General features: G+C 41.6%; 1 protein-coding gene across 3 annotated transcripts in view; it reads left to right on the forward strand.

Annotated features, from left to right (window-relative positions):
• The window catches only part of AK5 (adenylate kinase 5), a 257,507-nt gene that overhangs the window by 205,036 nt on the left and 35,473 nt on the right, over positions 1-16,998 (forward strand). For all 3 annotated transcript variants that reach the window (XM_027058833.2, XM_027058834.2, XM_027058832.2), the window contains 2 exons: positions 10,801-10,964; positions 12,883-12,999. In XM_027058833.2, coding sequence (XP_026914634.1) covers positions 10,801-10,964; positions 12,883-12,999 — 281 coding nt within the window. The remainder of the gene's footprint in view (positions 1-10,800; positions 10,965-12,882; positions 13,000-16,998) is intronic.

Below are 16,998 nucleotides of genomic sequence, written 5' to 3' on the forward strand. Positions count from 1 at the left end.
GTGAGCACTGGGTGTTGTATGGAAACCAATTTGACAATAAATTTCATATATTAAAAAAATAATAAAAAATAAATAAAACTATCAAAAAAAAGGAAAAGATACCCACTAAATCAAATATCAAGCCAAAAGCACTGTGAACTAGACACCTTTATCTGAATAGTCTGCAGTGACTTCTCAAGCATGTCTGTCTCTGAACCATTTCATTGGTACAAAATAGGCCACAGTCCCCCTTCTGTTCTCTCGGTCTTGATGCTGAGAAAACAAAATTGGAATTTACCTGTAATTTATTCAGTTTATTCCTATTGTCATGCATTTTCCCCCAGTTTTTTGCTTTCATTAAAAATTCTGTAATGAATATCTATGTAACTAAACAGTGATTTTCCCCTTACAATAAATCCACTGACATAAAAAAGTTTAAGACTTTTGACTTATATTACCAGATTGCCCTTCAGAAAGATTATACCAATTTTATATTCCCATCACAGAGAAAACAAAAGTTCCCCTCATCTGCAAGAAAAGTTCCCCTCATCTGCAAGAAAGAGGTTGGCCCTGCTGTTGACAAGGATTTTTATTAGTGATTTTTATTAGTGATTGTAACAAGTCTTCATTCACAATAGAACCATTATGTCAGCATTATTTCACTGTAAATATTAAAGGAAAGATCAACCAAGACTCAATGCAGCGACCACTGGGGAGTTCACAGCAAATTTCCTTCAAGACTATCTAGTCTAGAAATTCCAGATTGGGTTAATCATCAGAATCACCTGGGGAATTTTTTAAATATCATCTTGTTTTGTTATGAAAATATTTCAAACATTCAACAAAGCTGAAAGAATGTTACAGTGAACATTTGTACAACCACCACCTAATTTCTGCCAGTAACATTTTACTGTAACTTGTTCTATCACATATCCTTGTATCCATCCCTTTGCCCAACCATCAATGTCTTTTTTTTTCTTACACATTTCAAAGTAAGTTGCAGATATCTTTATGCTTTCCCTGGGGAACTTTCTAAAACTATAATTTCCCAGGCTTCAACCCCAGTGGTTCACAGACCTACTGATACAGGAATGTTTTCAATAACCTAGGTGATTCTGCTACACAGTCAAGTTTGGGAAAGCATCAGTCAGAAGAAGCGAGGTTATGCTGTTAAGCCCAACTAAAAATCTCTGTAGTATAGAACAACAAAGATGTTTCTTCTTTCTCCTCTTCCTCTTCTTGTTCTTGTTCTGGACCAATGCTACATGTTCATCAGCAGTTGACTAGGCTTCACTCTGGTAACCCCTACTATCTGAAACATTGATAGTTTCATGGAAAAGGGACAAAAAAACATAGAAAACCATGTACTGGCTATAAAAATCTCTGTCTAAATATGATGCACATCCACCTCTCCCCACATTTCATTGGCCAAAACACTTGGGAACTCTTAAGTTCAAAACAGTGGGGACAAATTATCCTTCCTCAGGGAGGAGCACCTTGGACAGGAAGTTTGGATATTAAGGAAGAGTATTAAAACACACATAAAGAAAGAAAAAAGAAAACATTAATTTAATCCAGACTCTTCAATTCAAAGACAAGGAAGCTAGCATTCAAAGAGGCAAAATCTCCCAAGATCTCCCAGGATCACTCAGCTAGTTCAGTGCAGGAATGGCCTAGAACCAAAGTCTCCTAACTCCTAATGTCATGTACAGGGCTACCTCCTTCTCCTTGAAACTCTCAGATTGTTTACCATCAATTTATTCATTCATTCACCAATCTAACAACTACCCCTATACACTACACACTGATACATAAGGCACAGTGCCTGCCATCAAGAAGTTCACAGTCACATGTAAAGTTCTTCCATATAACCTGCAGTTGACCCTATCACTGGCATATCTTATCCTATTCACCAAATAAACTGAAGCAGCAGTGCATTTCAGAACTAATAGAGATGTTGTCTTAGAGGATAAGGATCTATTTTTCTTAATTGCTTTTAGTCAGACAGAGTCTGTTCTCAGCAACAGCCTGGTGAAACTCAGCATGGTGATACAGCTCATCCCGAATACAGAATATTGAAAGTGACTCATAGGCCGACAGTGTTTGGAGATCATTCCTAGGGCACAGTCAGTTCATGATCTGATGGAATTCTGGCTTTTCTGTGAAAAGAATCACTCAGTCACAAAACCTAAACCCAACCTCGGAGCACATTTTCACTTAGGGAGAAAGAAATACTTCAAGGGATAGAAATCTAATAGATTTTTTTTTAACAATTCTGATGACTATATAAAAATAGAATAGTTTGATTTGCAAAAGATGTTTGATACCTTCACAAGCTATAACTGTGAGGACTACCCATCTTCAAAGATGTTAAAATAGTATCACAATATAAAAGTGCTGTTCCCTAATTTGTAATTAACGAGGTTGAAGTCCAAGAGGGTAAGTGACTTGGTCAAAGTCATCTGACTAGGTAAAGGTATGAGATATAAACCTGGAAGTTGAGTCCTTTGGTCCAGTGTTCCTTTTACATGAAAGGAAATAGAGTTGTCACTTTTATGGGACCATAAGGCTCCTAGTCATTGGCCCTCTTTCACAATTGCCTGTGATACCATGCAAAGCTCTGTGGAGATACCAATAAAAATAAAGCACTTTCTACTTTCTGTGAGCTTCAGCCTGGCAGAGGAAGGAAGAGAATGTGGGCAAACTTTGTGTCCTGGAGGCCACAGGAAGAGTGAATTTCAGGATGTTTATCAGTGGTGTTAAATGCTACTAAAGGGTCAAAAGTAATAAAGACTAGGGGAAGATCATTAAATGATATGACAATTATGCAATCACTGTTGAACTATAAAAGGTCAACTTCAGAGAGTGACGAGAGTAGGAGGGTGGTATGCAAGAGGACAGGGAGTCAGTAAAAGAGAGGGAAATGGAAACAGGCAGTTTTAGGATACTGAAAAAATAGGAAAGAATATAAAAATAACTAGAGGATGCAGACAATGGTAGAAATATTTTCATTTGGATTGGGAAGAAACAAGCCTATTGTTACACAGAAGAGAGACAAGATGGTGCCAACTGAGAGGAATACATTTACAGTGGACAGGAAAGAGGAGCAAGTTCTTGGGGCAGGCAGGAGGGGATCCTTTCATCATTAAATAATTTATGTGTATGTCGGGGGGTGGGATGGGTGAAATAGGCGACGGGGATTAAGGAGTACATTTGTCATGACAAGCACTGGATGATTTGTGGAATTGTTGAATCACTATATTGTACACCTGAAACTAACATAACACTTTATGTTAACTCTACTGGGATTAAAATAAAATAAACAATAAATAGAAACAATTTGTTCTTTCAGCCATGATTATGAAGTGTCTATTATGATTCAGGCATTGTGTTCAGGCACCATAGTGAGCAAAATATACCCATAGCCCAGGTTTGTGAACCATAGAGTCAAATATGGAAGACAGGCCTAAATAAATGGAAGGTAGATAGATGAGAGAGAGAATCATTATGCTGTGAAAAGTGCTGTTAAGGAAAATGCCAAGGTGCTAAACGGGTAGCCAAAGCAGAGAAGTTAGCCATCAGCTAAATAGTTGTATGAAATAGTCTTCCAAACAAAAGAAAGGAGGGATGGAGAACAAAAGATATGTTTTGAAAATGTTAAGAAAAGAAGATAACCTTCACCTTTGTAATGAACAGGAGAGTTAAAAATACTTGTAAAAAGGGGCTCCTGGGTGGCTCAGTCAGTTAAGCATCTGACTCTTGATTTTGGGTCAGGTCATGATCTCAAGGTTCGTGGGTTCAAGCCCCACATCAGGCTCTGTGCTAACAGCATGGAACCTGCTTGGGATTCTCTCTTCCTCTCTCTCTCTCTCTCTCTCTGCCCCTCCCCTGCTTGCACTCTTTCTCTCTCTTCAAAAATAAATATATTTTTTTTAAATACTTGTAAGAAGGCCACCTGGGTGGCTCAATAAGTTAAGCATCTCACTTTGGCTCAGGTCATGATCTCACAGTTTGTGAGTTCAAGCCCTGTGTCAGGCCCTGTGTTGCCAGCTCAGAGCCTGGAGCCTGCTTCAGATTCTGTGTCTCCCCCTCTCTCTGCCCCTCCCATGCTCATGCTCTGTCTCTCAATAATAAATAAAAATGTTTAAAAAAATACTTGTAAGAGTAAGAATATGTTTGAAGAATGTGTTTGAAGATTTGAGGACAATGGGGAAATAATAGAATCCATCCATGGACATTCTATTTGGTATCAGCAAAAGAGGAATCTATTTACCCAGAAGCATTAGAGGCTATTATGAAGTTAGACAGCATGACCCAGTTGGCTGGGTTTTCTGATGGTCTTAAGCAACCCAGAGTAGATCAAATAAAGCAAATGGTGGGTTGGGCAGAGACTAGTTGGTGGTTCTCATGGAAGCCACAACAGAATTCAATGGGGGCAAGGGACTCATAGCTACTAGAAAGGGCCTGGTGTCCAGCTGACTGTGAAGGTAAATGGCCCAAAGGGAATGGACCAACTCAATGAGGTCACAAAGAAGGCAGAGAACAAGTTGAGAAGTGGATCAAGGGGAAAGAAAAAGGGACAGAAAGACATGAGCAGAGTAGAAGGATAGACCCAAGTGATAAGAAACTCTCCGTTTCTGCCAGATCAATAGGGAGCTAAAATTCAGTCAGCAATGCTGGTCACTGGTGATGAAGAGGTTTAAAGAATGCTGAGGCTGGGGTGGGATGGGCTTAAGGCCTGGAAAGCTTTGCTAATGACAATTAGAAAATTAGAACCCAAAGAATGCTATCCTCTCTGCTGCTCCTTAGAGAAAACAAACTTTGTGAGTTTTCTAAACCAGATACCTGTGTGTGTGTGTGTGTGTGTGTGTGTGTGTGTGTGTGTGTGTATAAACACACATGCTAATATATATATCTTAATTACCTGCAAGTGATCTGGACATCTCAAGGTGATGGCTAATCACCTTGGCTAATCCCCAAACTTGTTAGATTGTATTTAATTCAAACCTCAGTATGCAGATGACACCCAGGAAGAGCTAGCAGGATGAGTAACCATCCCTTATTACATGTAGCCTTTACCAAGCTCCAGGTTGTTTTGGCAGAGGGATGGGAACAAGGGAGGTTTTTAATGAGATATGGGACGAAGGGACTGATTTCAGAGACTTTTCAAATGTAGACACAACTTTTCAAAGTTGCTTGACAACCGGTCAGGTATGGGAGAGAAAGAGGAAGGAGGCTCTAAGGGAGAATGAGGCAGAGAGTTTGCTCTAATTTCATTTTATAGATGAAGAAACTAAGGCTCAGAGAATTTTAGACTCACTTGTAGCCACACAATTAGTAAGTGGCAGAGCCAGGTCTTACTGCCAGATTCGCCTGCCCTGTGCCCTTCCCTGCATCACTGTCCTTTCTCTCCTGCCATTCCCTGCAGGACCCACTCACACTCCAAACTGCCGTACTGAAGATACCAGGATCACCCGTAATGCTCTTCTTGTCCACATTTTCCACATTTCCCCTGTGTCAGTGAAGGCAATCGCACATGCTCATTAATTCCTGCCTGGGCCAGGAGTCCCTCCCAGTGTTTGTGCAACAGTGTTTAGAGGCCCGGCTCATACGCCTGCCTCACAGCTGTGACGCTGGGTCCACTTGCCATCCGCCCATTATTAGACAGCAAGGTCTCTGACGGAAAGGACGGGGCCTCTGAGTCTTTTTATTTTCAAAGCTTAGCACGGCATCTGACCTATACTAGCTGCCCCTCGGATGTTAGTCAAATGAAGAGCTGTAGTAACAGGCTTAATTCCAGGCGGCATCCCACAGTAAAATGTCAACAAAGGACATTATTAACTGCTGTATGCCATTGCTATTTGAAATATTTAAAAATAAAAGTGTAGGGTGCCTGAGTGGCTCAGTTGGTTAAGCATCTGACTTTGGCTCAGGTCATGATCTCACGGTTTGTGAGTTCGAGTCCCACGTTGGGTGAGCTCAAACCCTGCTTCAGATGAACACAAGCACCCTGCTTTGGGTGAGCCCTGCTTCTCTCTCTCTCTCTCTTTCTCTGCCCCTCGTGGGCTTCTCTCTCCTTCTGTCTCTCCACCCTCGCTCACTTGCGCCTCCCCCCTCTCTCTAATAATAATAATAAATAGAAATGTACTAGAAGCTTTCATACTTGCATTTGTTTGGACTGGGAGTTCAACTGATTATCTATCTGACATATGATTTGTTCGGTCTTTTCTTTTGGAGCCCAGAATGTGCTACAGCACACCATCTTTGCCATCCCATCTTGAGGCCAAGCACCCTTGTGATACTTGCTTTGGAGGTGGGTCTTCTCTTGCAGAATCCAGCCAATGAATCCAGGAGTCATCTCCTAAAAGAGAATTGAGCTGATGAATGTGGGAGGTGCCTCCTAAGAGAGGCTTGCTCCAGGAGATAAAGAGTGTGTGTGTGTGGGGGGGGGGGGGGGGAGGTGGCCCAGGCAGGCGTGGGGAGGGGTTTCTGGTCCATCTCCAAGAAAAACAGGGACCAAAGAGAGAGCTTGAGTGAGAATACAGACCCGCACCCCCGGGTTGGCTGCTCTTCTGCTCGGGCCCCCTGCTGTGTGGTGCTGTCAGGACCGCAGGGGGAGATGGGACTGAGCTGTGAAGTGAGAGTTCACAGTATTTCCACTTGTACAATGAGCACCGTAAGCCTCGTGTGGAAAAAATGTTCGATTACATTGGAGGTTGAGAATCAAGATGTCTCAACTCCTTTTTCTTGTGAAGCGTTGACGACCCCTTCAGAATGGAGCCTCCTATTGCAGACTCCTCGGGGATGACCCCACACGGTGTTGTGCATGGGTTAGCTCAGGGTTGTGAACCTCGAGTAATGATACACTAAAAGTCAGGGAGATGACAGGAAATGTGACAGCTCCTTGTCTGCTGTCAGTCATCTTGTCACCAGAGAACACAGCCCACTGGTTCTGATATGTGGCACCTGAAGAGATTTTTATAACAGATTATCCCGGAGGGATGATATCAAGGCCCCGTTGTTTTTTATTTAAAAGTCGTAAGTTAAGGCCTTGAAGACCTGTAAGTGACATTGTATGAAAATTCATATTTCTCCTAGCAGCTTTCATGCCTTTGCTGCAGTGATAAAAATCACTTTGTTCTCCAGTTTGGAGCCATGGGAAGAATCGAGGCATTGTGTAGATTACTTAAAATTCCACCGTGTCTGCACCATTTGGCCAAAGAATGCTGAGAATTTGCAGCTGTTGTTCCACAAAGGGCTCCTAACTGGGGCAGTGGCTGCTGCTGAACACACAGCTGTTGTCAATTTAAGCTGAAGATTTTTAATTGCCTTTGTGTCAAAATTTATTAAATAATATTTTAGAGAAACAAAAACTATAATAGTCATATTAGTGGGATGCTGAAGGAAGAAAATCACTAGAACACAGCATTTTTTGCCTTGCAAGCAGAGTCCGAAAATACCTTTTCCACATGACCGGCTTCCAGCCATCCCAGGAAAAGTGTTTCTAGGTAAATCCGGCCACGGAAGCCCTGGAGGCTTCTATGGGAGCTCAGCCCCTTGTCCTCCTCGCTCATCTATCTGGAAGCACTTCTCGTCTGAGTGGCCATCTCTTGTTGCCACACTCTCCCTCTGTTTCTGTGATCTCAGGAGAGGAATCCTAGTGCTCAGAGCAAATGTAGCCTTGGCTGGGGACTGAGTGCTCCTGCTAAGTGGTCCACATTATTTTTTTTTAATATATGAAATTTATTGTCAGATTGGTTTCCATACAACACCCAGTGCTCATCCCAAAAGATGCCCTCTTCAATGCCCATCACCTACCCTTCCCTCCTTCCCACCCCCCATCAACCCTCCGTTTGTTCTCAGTTTTTAAGAGTCTCTTATGCTTTGGCTCTCTCCCACTCTAACCTTTTTTTTTTCCTTCCCCTCCCCCATGGGTTTCTGTTAAGTTTCTCAGGATCCACCTAAGAGTGAAACCACATGGTATCTGTCTTTCTCTGTATGGCTTATTTCACTTAGCATCACACTCTCCAGTTCCATCCATGTTGCTACAAAAGGCCATATTTCATTCTTTCTCATTGCCACGTAGTACTCCATTGTGTATATAAACCACAATTTCTTTATCCATTCATCTGTTGATGGACATTTAGGCTTTTTCCACAATTTGGCTATTGTTGAGAGTGCTGCTATAAACATTGGGGTACAAGTGCCCCTGTGCATCAGTACTCCTGTATCCCTTGGGTAAATTCCTAGCAGTGCTACTGCTGGGTCATAGGGTAGGTCTATTTTTAATTTTTTGAGGAACCTCCACACTGTTTTCCAGAGTGGCTGCACCAGTTTGCATTCCCACCAACAGTGCAAGAGGGTTCCCGTTTCTCCACATCCTCTCCAGCATCTATAGTCTCCTGATTTGTTCATTTTGGCCACTCTGACTGGCGGTCCACATTATTTTTATGAGCCTCTGTAATTGCTGTTTTCCTGTCACATCTAGCACATCCATGACAATGCTGTGACGTGTCTGAACCCTCCCCACTTGGCTTACAGCAGCTATGAGGTGAGCAGAAGATAGAAAACATGGATCTTTCCTTTATTTTCTGTAAAGGCAAAAGAGAGAGAAGGAAAGGTCCTTTCACTAGCAAGGAACAACAGCTAAGGTCCCCCAAGAGGGAAGTTGCCAAGTGTCCTGAGAAAGGGTTTTTGAAGATGAAGAGAGGTGGACCAGGAAAACTGCCAAACAAGTCCTAAATCCTCACTACCTTTACCATCTCAGTTGTGTCTTGCATTTTAATGTTCAATATCCCCTCTATCAGGAAAAACTTCAGTTCATCAGGCACTTACAGAGCACCTACTATGAAACTTCAGTTCATCAGACACTTACAGGGCACCTACTGTGTGCAAGGTTAGGGACCTAGTGAGGGACCTAGAGACCAAGTGGTGGACAGGCCAAGGGCACCCAAGTGCTATTTAAACCACTCACTCCCATAGAGGTGAGGGTGAGAGGTCTAATTCCTGGCAGAAGGGGCAAGCATTTGATCCAGGTCTAAGAGGACCTCAATAGTTAGAGGAGGAAGGAAGGGCATTCCAGGCTGAGGACCTGGGAGAGCAAAGCATGGTGGCCTGGAAAAGTATGTCTTGTTGAAGAGACAGTATGCAGCTGGACATAACAGTATTGGACAAAGATAAGAAATGGAGAAAAAAAGTTGGAGAGGTTAAACTAGATTCTTAAAGGTTGAAATACTACTCTAAGGAGTTTGGATCTTATCCTGCGCAGAATGGGAAGCCATTGAATGCAGTGGAGCTGGGAAGTGCCCATGCTTTTCAGGATAGCAGGTCTTTTTCTAACAGGTCTGCTAGACTCCAGAGCCTCACCTCTCCTCCATGCAGAGGCGGAACGACTGCCATAGTCCCAGAGCATAAGGACCTGCTCATACCACAGGCAAACGTGGTCAGTGGGGAAGAAAAGAGGAAAATGCCTCTGAGAGCCAGAGTCTAGGCTTCACACCCTTGACTTGGTACATACTGGCCATGCGGTTTATTGTAGTTGAGTTCGTTCTCTGTGTCTCTGCTTTCCCATATGTAAAATGGGGATAATAGTGCCTGCCTTCTAAGATTATTTTAAATTAATACATATAAAATGTTTAGTGGGCACCTGGGTGGCTCATTCGGTTAACTGTCTGACTCTTGATTTGGGCTCAGATCATGATCTCACAGTCATGGAATCAAACCCCGCATCAGGCTCTGTGTTGAGCATGGAGCCTGCTTAAGATTCTCTCTCTTTCCCTCACCTCTGTCCCTCTCCCACTGGCGTGCACATGTTCTCTCTCTCTCTCTCTCTCAAAATAAAATAAAATAAAATAAAATAAAATCTTTAAAATGCTTAGACCAGTGAGTGCAGTAAACTCCTGGCAAAGGTTAGCTATTATTTTTGGATATAAAATCTTACAACTTAGCAACTGGTTGAACTTGGGGCAGGGGAAGCAGGGAAAAGAGTCGAAGGTGTAATGCTCATCAAAGGAATATGGCTGATACTCAGAATAATAATATTCAGAAAACAGCAGGAAGAAAATCATATTGAGGGACATTCTACAAAATAAATATAATCTTCAAAAGTATCAAGGAAACGTGAAGAAATCTGTTCCATACAGGAGACCAGAAGGACATGACAACTAAAAGCAATGCATGATTCTGAACTTGACCCATTGACTTCAAAGAACATTATCAGAACAATTCCACTGAAATGTGATTGGGTTCTGAAGAGGTAGTAATGTAGAAGGATATGCTTGGCTCCTTGTTTAGAGGAAATGAAACTGAAGTGTTCTGTAGTGATGAGGCAGCAATTAGAATGGCAACTTATTCTCAAATGTTTCAGAAAGTTATTTGTTCTCTCCTGATAACTCTCCTGTACATTTGGAATTGTTTGAAAATGAAAACAATGTATTTTAAAAATTAATAGCTAGCATCTATTGCCCACCCACTTTTGTACCAGGCACCGTGGTCAGTGTTTTGCACATGAGCATATTCAGTTCCCCAGGAAACTTCTCCTTCATCTCTACCAAAACAGTCTTGCACCCCTCCCCTGTGCCCCTAGAGCAGCCTGAACTCTCCCCACTAGATCACCTATAGTAACTGCTTATTGTTGGTGGATAACACCTGCCCCCGCTCCGGACAACAGGCTCTTTGAGGGCAAGGACTGTATCCCATTCTCCATAGTCCACCACTCCCTATAACTCATAGGAACTCAGTACATGCTTGGTGAATGAAGTGCTGAGGCTTGTTCACCGTGGCGGCTTGGGATGGGTGTCTGATACATGACTTCTTTTCTAGGTGGCCCAGGCTCTGGCAAAGGCACACAGTGTGAAAAGCTGGTGGAAAAATACGGATTTACACATCTCTCGACTGGTGAGCTCCTGCGTAATGAGCTGTCATCAGAATCTGAAAGAAGCAAATTGATCAGAGATATCATGGAACGTGGAGACCTGGTGCCCTCAGTAAGTGACAGCTACCTTCCCTGGCTGGCGAGGGATTTTGGAGTGTTGCAGCTAGTCTAAGCTGCTGGAAAAAAGAAGCCCACACGCCAACAGCTACATTTTATTTCTCCCTGATGTAACAGTCCAGAGGCAGGTGGTGGGTCTACAGCAGAGACCTGTCAGTCAGACCACATTGTCCAGGCCCAGGTTCCTCCTACCTTGTTACTCTTCCAGCTCCCTGATTGTTAGCCTAACTCATATTTTCCAGAAAAGACTGGTCCCCACTTTAGCGTTAAAATCTTCAAAATCTTTGCTGCATGGTGCTTCAAAGCCTAGAATTGGAATCCTCTGGAAAATAGAAAATAATGTTTTGGTCTAGTTCTGGAAGGTATGATAGCATTATCTTGAAATTTGGTATCTCCCTTAGATAGTTTAAGTAAAAAATTTCCCTTTTATGTATCTTTTTTCCTTTTCAAATCACCATCTATCTCTGGGAAGCTGTGTGCCATGGTATCAAAAAATATTCATCCTTGCCTTACTAGTTTCCATGCTAGGCTCTGTAATTAGGGCTTGTACAATGCGGTCCCTATTAGCTAACAGAGCTTTATGCTTCCTCTTTAATGAGCTACAGTCTGTTTCCCTCCTGGAAGCCAGCATGGTTCTCATGAAAGGAAACAGACCATTGCAGTTGGCTCTTAGCAAACCTCCTTGCCCCGACTCTTTTCCCCCTCCAGTTTACTCTTTTCATAGCAGCCAGGGGGATTTCTTTAAAATGTTTGTCAAATTGTGTTATTCCCTTTCCCAGAAGCTTCCAGTGGATCCCCACCACACTTAGAATGAAATCCAGAGTCCTTCCTGTGACTCTGGACTCCAGTTACCCCTCCAACATCATTTTACACCCAGCCACTGGCCTCACCATTATTCTTCCCACAGGCCAGGCTGTTTCTGCCTCAAGGCCTTTGCACTGCTGTTTCCTCAACTTGATATATTAATATAGTTTGCTCCGTTACTTTGTCCAGATCCCTACTTAAATATCCCAATTTATCAAAGAGGCCTTCCCTGACTACCTTATCTAAAATAGCACCTCCAGAATTTTGTATCTCTTTGCCTTACTTTAATTTTGTCCTTAGCAATTCTCTCTAGCTGATTATTTATTATATATTTGTTTATGTATTATCTATCTTTCTATCTAGAATATAAACTTCATGAGGAGTTAATTCACTAGAACCTAGGCATAGTTTCTTACCACCCTTGTGATGGCTGTGTATTCCCCAAGCCCCGAACAAAAGTCAGAGGATGCCAGGGAACCAGAGAACAGAGAATTCCCCCCATTTGGGTAGCTGGTCACATTTTTCCTACATCCAGTCCCAAGATTCCATGTATCTCTCTCCTCTCATTTTCAGAAGCACAGGTTAAATCAAAATTTTTAACAGAAAAAGTGATACTGCTAGAAAATGCTACTTCATATTTATAGAAAGTTTTCTCAAGTCAGTAGATGTCAAATTTTTAGAATATTTACTGGGAAAAAAATCAACAGAGAAGCACATTTTATACCATGTTTTGCTTAGTTTTAAACTTCCATTATCCCTAATTCATGGCCAAATGAATTTCATTTATTCTAAGATGCTGTTATTTTAAGATACCCTAGTAAAATAGATAGCTAATAAGCTATCTCATATATAGCTATACCAGCCAGAAAAAAAAAAAACCCTTTTTAAACTATGACTGATTGTAATATACCTATCAATTTCATAGGCAGTAAAATGTGGGGGGAAAGTGAGACTAAGAATGGATGAAATATGGTATATTGCTGTCTGCTGTTAATCTTATCTGAACCTTTCTCCCTCCCCAAATGGGATGACTGATGGAGGTGGGTGGTGATTCTAGCATTGTTCTGTGAAAGAGCTCAGATGCTGACCATTCTCTCTCTCTGCTCCAGCGCATCATTCTGGAGCTCCTGAAGGAGGCCATGTTGGCCAGCCTCAGTGACACCAAGGGCTTCCTGATTGATGGCTATCCCCAGGAAGTAAAGCAAGGGGAAGAGTTCGGACGTAGGGTAAGCTGTTGTTACAGGGATCTTCCCAGAAGGACAATTAGGGATATCATTGAGGTTGGGGGATAAATTCAAAGTCTATCCCTCTCCTAATTACGTTAATCAAACCTTCAGTGACAAATGGCAAAAGCTCAACACAAAATGACAAAAAAGAGGAGGGTGGGTTGGGTGATGGTGGTGGATTTATCGGCTCAATTAACAAAAATGTCCAGTAGTGGTTCACACTTGGTTGGATCCATGTATTCAGATTTGTTCGTCAATGGTGTGACTTTCTCCATCTCTTGAATTCTAGGCTTATATTTCACCATCTAAGTGATCTCACAGAAAGTGTTTTTCTTTTCCAGTGGGTACAGCAAAAGACCCAGGGTTGTGTTTCGTTATCCTGGATTAGGTCATGAGCCCATCACTGAACCAATCACTGTGGCCAAGGGGAAGATGGGAGGGCATATAATGAAATATCCAGGAATAGCCTGATTCATCCTGGAGGACCAGGCCAGGGATGAGAAGGGAGAAGTAAGAACAGGCACCATACCTGAAGCACGCAGACTGAAGAAGGGAAGGCATATCACCCAAGAAAGAATAGGGATACCCCTAGAGGCTAGCAAGGGAATTGATGCTGGACAGGCAGAATCAAATGTACCAAATGCTCCAGCCCCCCACCATCCAGCCTCCTCGACTCCCACCCTCTCCTAGTGAAGCGGGTGGATCAGGGCCACTTACAGGGAACAACAGGAAGTAAAAACCCATCATAACTCTCATTTATTGAACCCACTCTGGGCTCACTCCTGTGCTACATGCTTTACATACATTCACCTCTAAGTCCAAGCAAGAGAGAGACAGTTGTCCCCATTTATTAAACAAAGACGCCAGAGCTTACAAGAATTAATATTTATGTAGATTTTTCTTTTGACTAGTTTTAAAATATTTTCATATATATTTCATTTCATACATTATTGAGAATCTTTTAAGATAGAAAGAGGAGGTATTTTCTTCATGTTAAAGGTGATGAATTAAGCTCAAAGAGGTTACATGACTTATCCACAATCACATGGAAGATAAGTGACAACTGCTGGTAGGACAAAGATTTGGAGGCCCGTCTCCATCCATCTTTAACACTGCGACGTTCATTAAAGTGAATGGTACTTGTGTGTATCCTGGGGGTTAGTCTGACCTTCTAAGCCTGTTTGACTGAACTTCCTTAGATAGTATCTGAATATTTAAAGGCAATTGCTTGCCTTCTCCTACATTTCCTCCTTGCAACCAGAGTAAAAGAACAAATGCCCTGGCCTACTTGGCAAGAGTGGGCTGTGAATCGGGCAGGGCTTTCCCTCACCTCCAGAGCCTCTGTGACTGCAGTGGGTGGTTCCAGGTAGTTCCTGATGGGGCGGGGGGGCGGGGGAGGCACTCAGAGCCAGTGTTCTAATGAGCTTTTTCTCACAAAACAAACCACTTTAAGAGCTCAAACTTCAATATAAATCAACTACTTTTTTCAAAGAATGGAATTAGGAAGATTGTTCTACCTTTTTTTTTTCTTTAAATCATGGTAAAACATACATAACATAAAAGTTAACATCTGGGGCGCCTGGGTGGCTCAGTCGGTTGGGCATCCGACTTCGGCTCAGGTCACGATCTCACGGGTTGTGAGTTCAAGCCCTGTGTCGGGCTCTGGGTTGATAGCTCAGAGCCTGGAGCCTGTTTCGGATTCTGTCTCTCCCTCTCTCTGCCCCTCCCCTGTTCACACTCTGTCTCTGTCTCTCTCAAAAATAAATAAACATTAAAAAAAATTTTTTTTAAGTTAACATCTTAACGAATTTTATTGAACTGTACAGTTCAATAGCGTTAAGTGTATTTGCCTTGTTGTGCATTCATTCTTAACAGGTCTTTTCATCCTGCAAAATGGAAACTCTACACCCATGAAATAACAACTCCCTGTTTCTCTCTCCCCTCAGCCCCTGGCAACCAAAATTCTACTTTCTGTCTCTGAATTTGACTACTCTAGGGACCTCTCACAAGTGGAATAAGACAGACTTGTCCTTTTGTAGCTGGCCTATTTCACTTAGCGTAATATCCTCAAGGCTCATTCATGTTGTGGCATGTGTTACAATTTCCTTCCTTTCTAAGGCTGAAAGATATTTTGTTTATCCATTCATCTATCAGTAGTTACTTGGGTTGCTTCTGCTTTTTGGCTATTATAAATAATGCTATGAACATGGATGTACAAATACTTCTTCAAGACTCTGCTTTCAACTCCTTTTGTATATATACAGAAGTGAAGTTACTGGAACACGTCATAATTCTATCACTTGCCACCTACCATAGCTACTGCACCATTTACATTCCCACCAGCAAGTGTGCAAGGGATCCAGTTTCTCTACATCTTCACCAACACCTGTTATTTTCTGGGGTTTTTGATAGCAGCCATCCTTACGGGCATGAGGTGACTTCTGATTGTGGTTTGGGTTTCCATTTTCCCAAAGATGAATGATGTTGAGCATCCATTCATGTTCTTGTTGGCCATTTGTATTACCTTCTTTGGAGAAAAGTCGGTTCACATCCCTTGCCCATTTTCAAATCAGGTTGTTTGGTTTCTTGTTGTTAAATTGTACGAGTTATTTATATATTCTGGATACTAACCTCTTATCAGATATATGATTTGCTAATATTTTCTCCCACTCTGTATGTGTCCTTTTCATTCTGTTGATTGTATCCTTTGATACACAGAAGTCTTTTTTATTTTTATATAGTCCAGTTTATCTATTTTTGCTTTTGTTCCCTGGGTTTTAATGTCATGTCCAAGAAACCATGAACAAATCAATGTCATGAAGCTTTTCTTTTGTTTTCTTGAAGAGTTGTATAGTTTTAGTTCTTACATTTAGATCTTTCATTCATTTTTTTAATTTTTAAAATTTATTTTATTTCTTTTGAGAGGGAGAGAGTGTGCGAGCAAGCATGAATGAGGGGGGTGTAGAGAGAGGGGGAGAGAGCGAATCCAAACCAGGCTCTGCACTGTCAGCACAGAGCCCGACAAGGGGCTGGCCCCCATCTCACAAACCATGAGATCATGACCTGAGCTGACATCAAGAGTCAGACATTCAATCAACTCAGCCACCTCAATTGGTCATTTTGACCAATTCTTGTACAAAATAAGGGTCCAATCTCATTCTTTTGCATGTGGATATCTGGTTTTCCCAACACCATTTGTTGAAAAGACTGTTTTTCCCCGATTGAATGCTCTTGACACCCTTGTGAAAAATCACTTGACCATATATGTAAGTTTGTTTCCAGACTGTCTGTTCTATTCCATCACACTGTATGTCTGCCTTTATGCCATTTCCACACTGTTTCTATTACCGTGACTTTGTAGTAAGTTTTTAAATCAGGAACCATGAGACCTCTAACTTTGTACTTTTTCAAGATTGTTTTGGGTATTCAGGAAGCCTTGATATTTCCTATGAATTTTTAGGATGGGTATTTCTATTTCTGTAAAAAAAAAAAAAAAAGCCAATGCCATTGGGACTTTGATAAGGGGTTGCATTAAATCTGCAGGTCACTTTGGGTAGTACTAACATCTTAACACTATGGAGTCTTCTGTAGATTGTTTTACATTATTGATTATTCTAGTCTTTTAGCCATTGTTCAAGCTGTGTATAAGGTTCCTGGGGATATATGCCAAGTAACTAAGGAACAGGAAAATTTTTTATTTTTATTTTTTTACAATTTTTTTTTATTTTTTTAATTTAATTTTTTTATTTTTTAAAATTTACATCCAAATTAGTTAGCATATAGTGAAACAATGATTTCAGAAGTAAATTCCTTAATGCCCCTTACCTATTTAGCTCATCCCCTACTCCCACAATCCCTCCAGCAACCCTCTGTTTGTTTTCTATGTTTAAGGGTCTCTTCTGTTTTGTCCCTCTCCCTGTTTTTATATTATTTTTGTTTCCCTTCCCTTATGTTCATCTGTTTCTCTCTTAAAGTCCTCAGATGAGTGAAGTCATATGA

This window comes from Acinonyx jubatus, chromosome C1 (assembly GCF_027475565.1).
Source record: "Acinonyx jubatus isolate Ajub_Pintada_27869175 chromosome C1, VMU_Ajub_asm_v1.0, whole genome shotgun sequence".
Lineage (NCBI taxonomy): Eukaryota > Metazoa > Chordata > Mammalia > Carnivora > Felidae > Acinonyx > Acinonyx jubatus.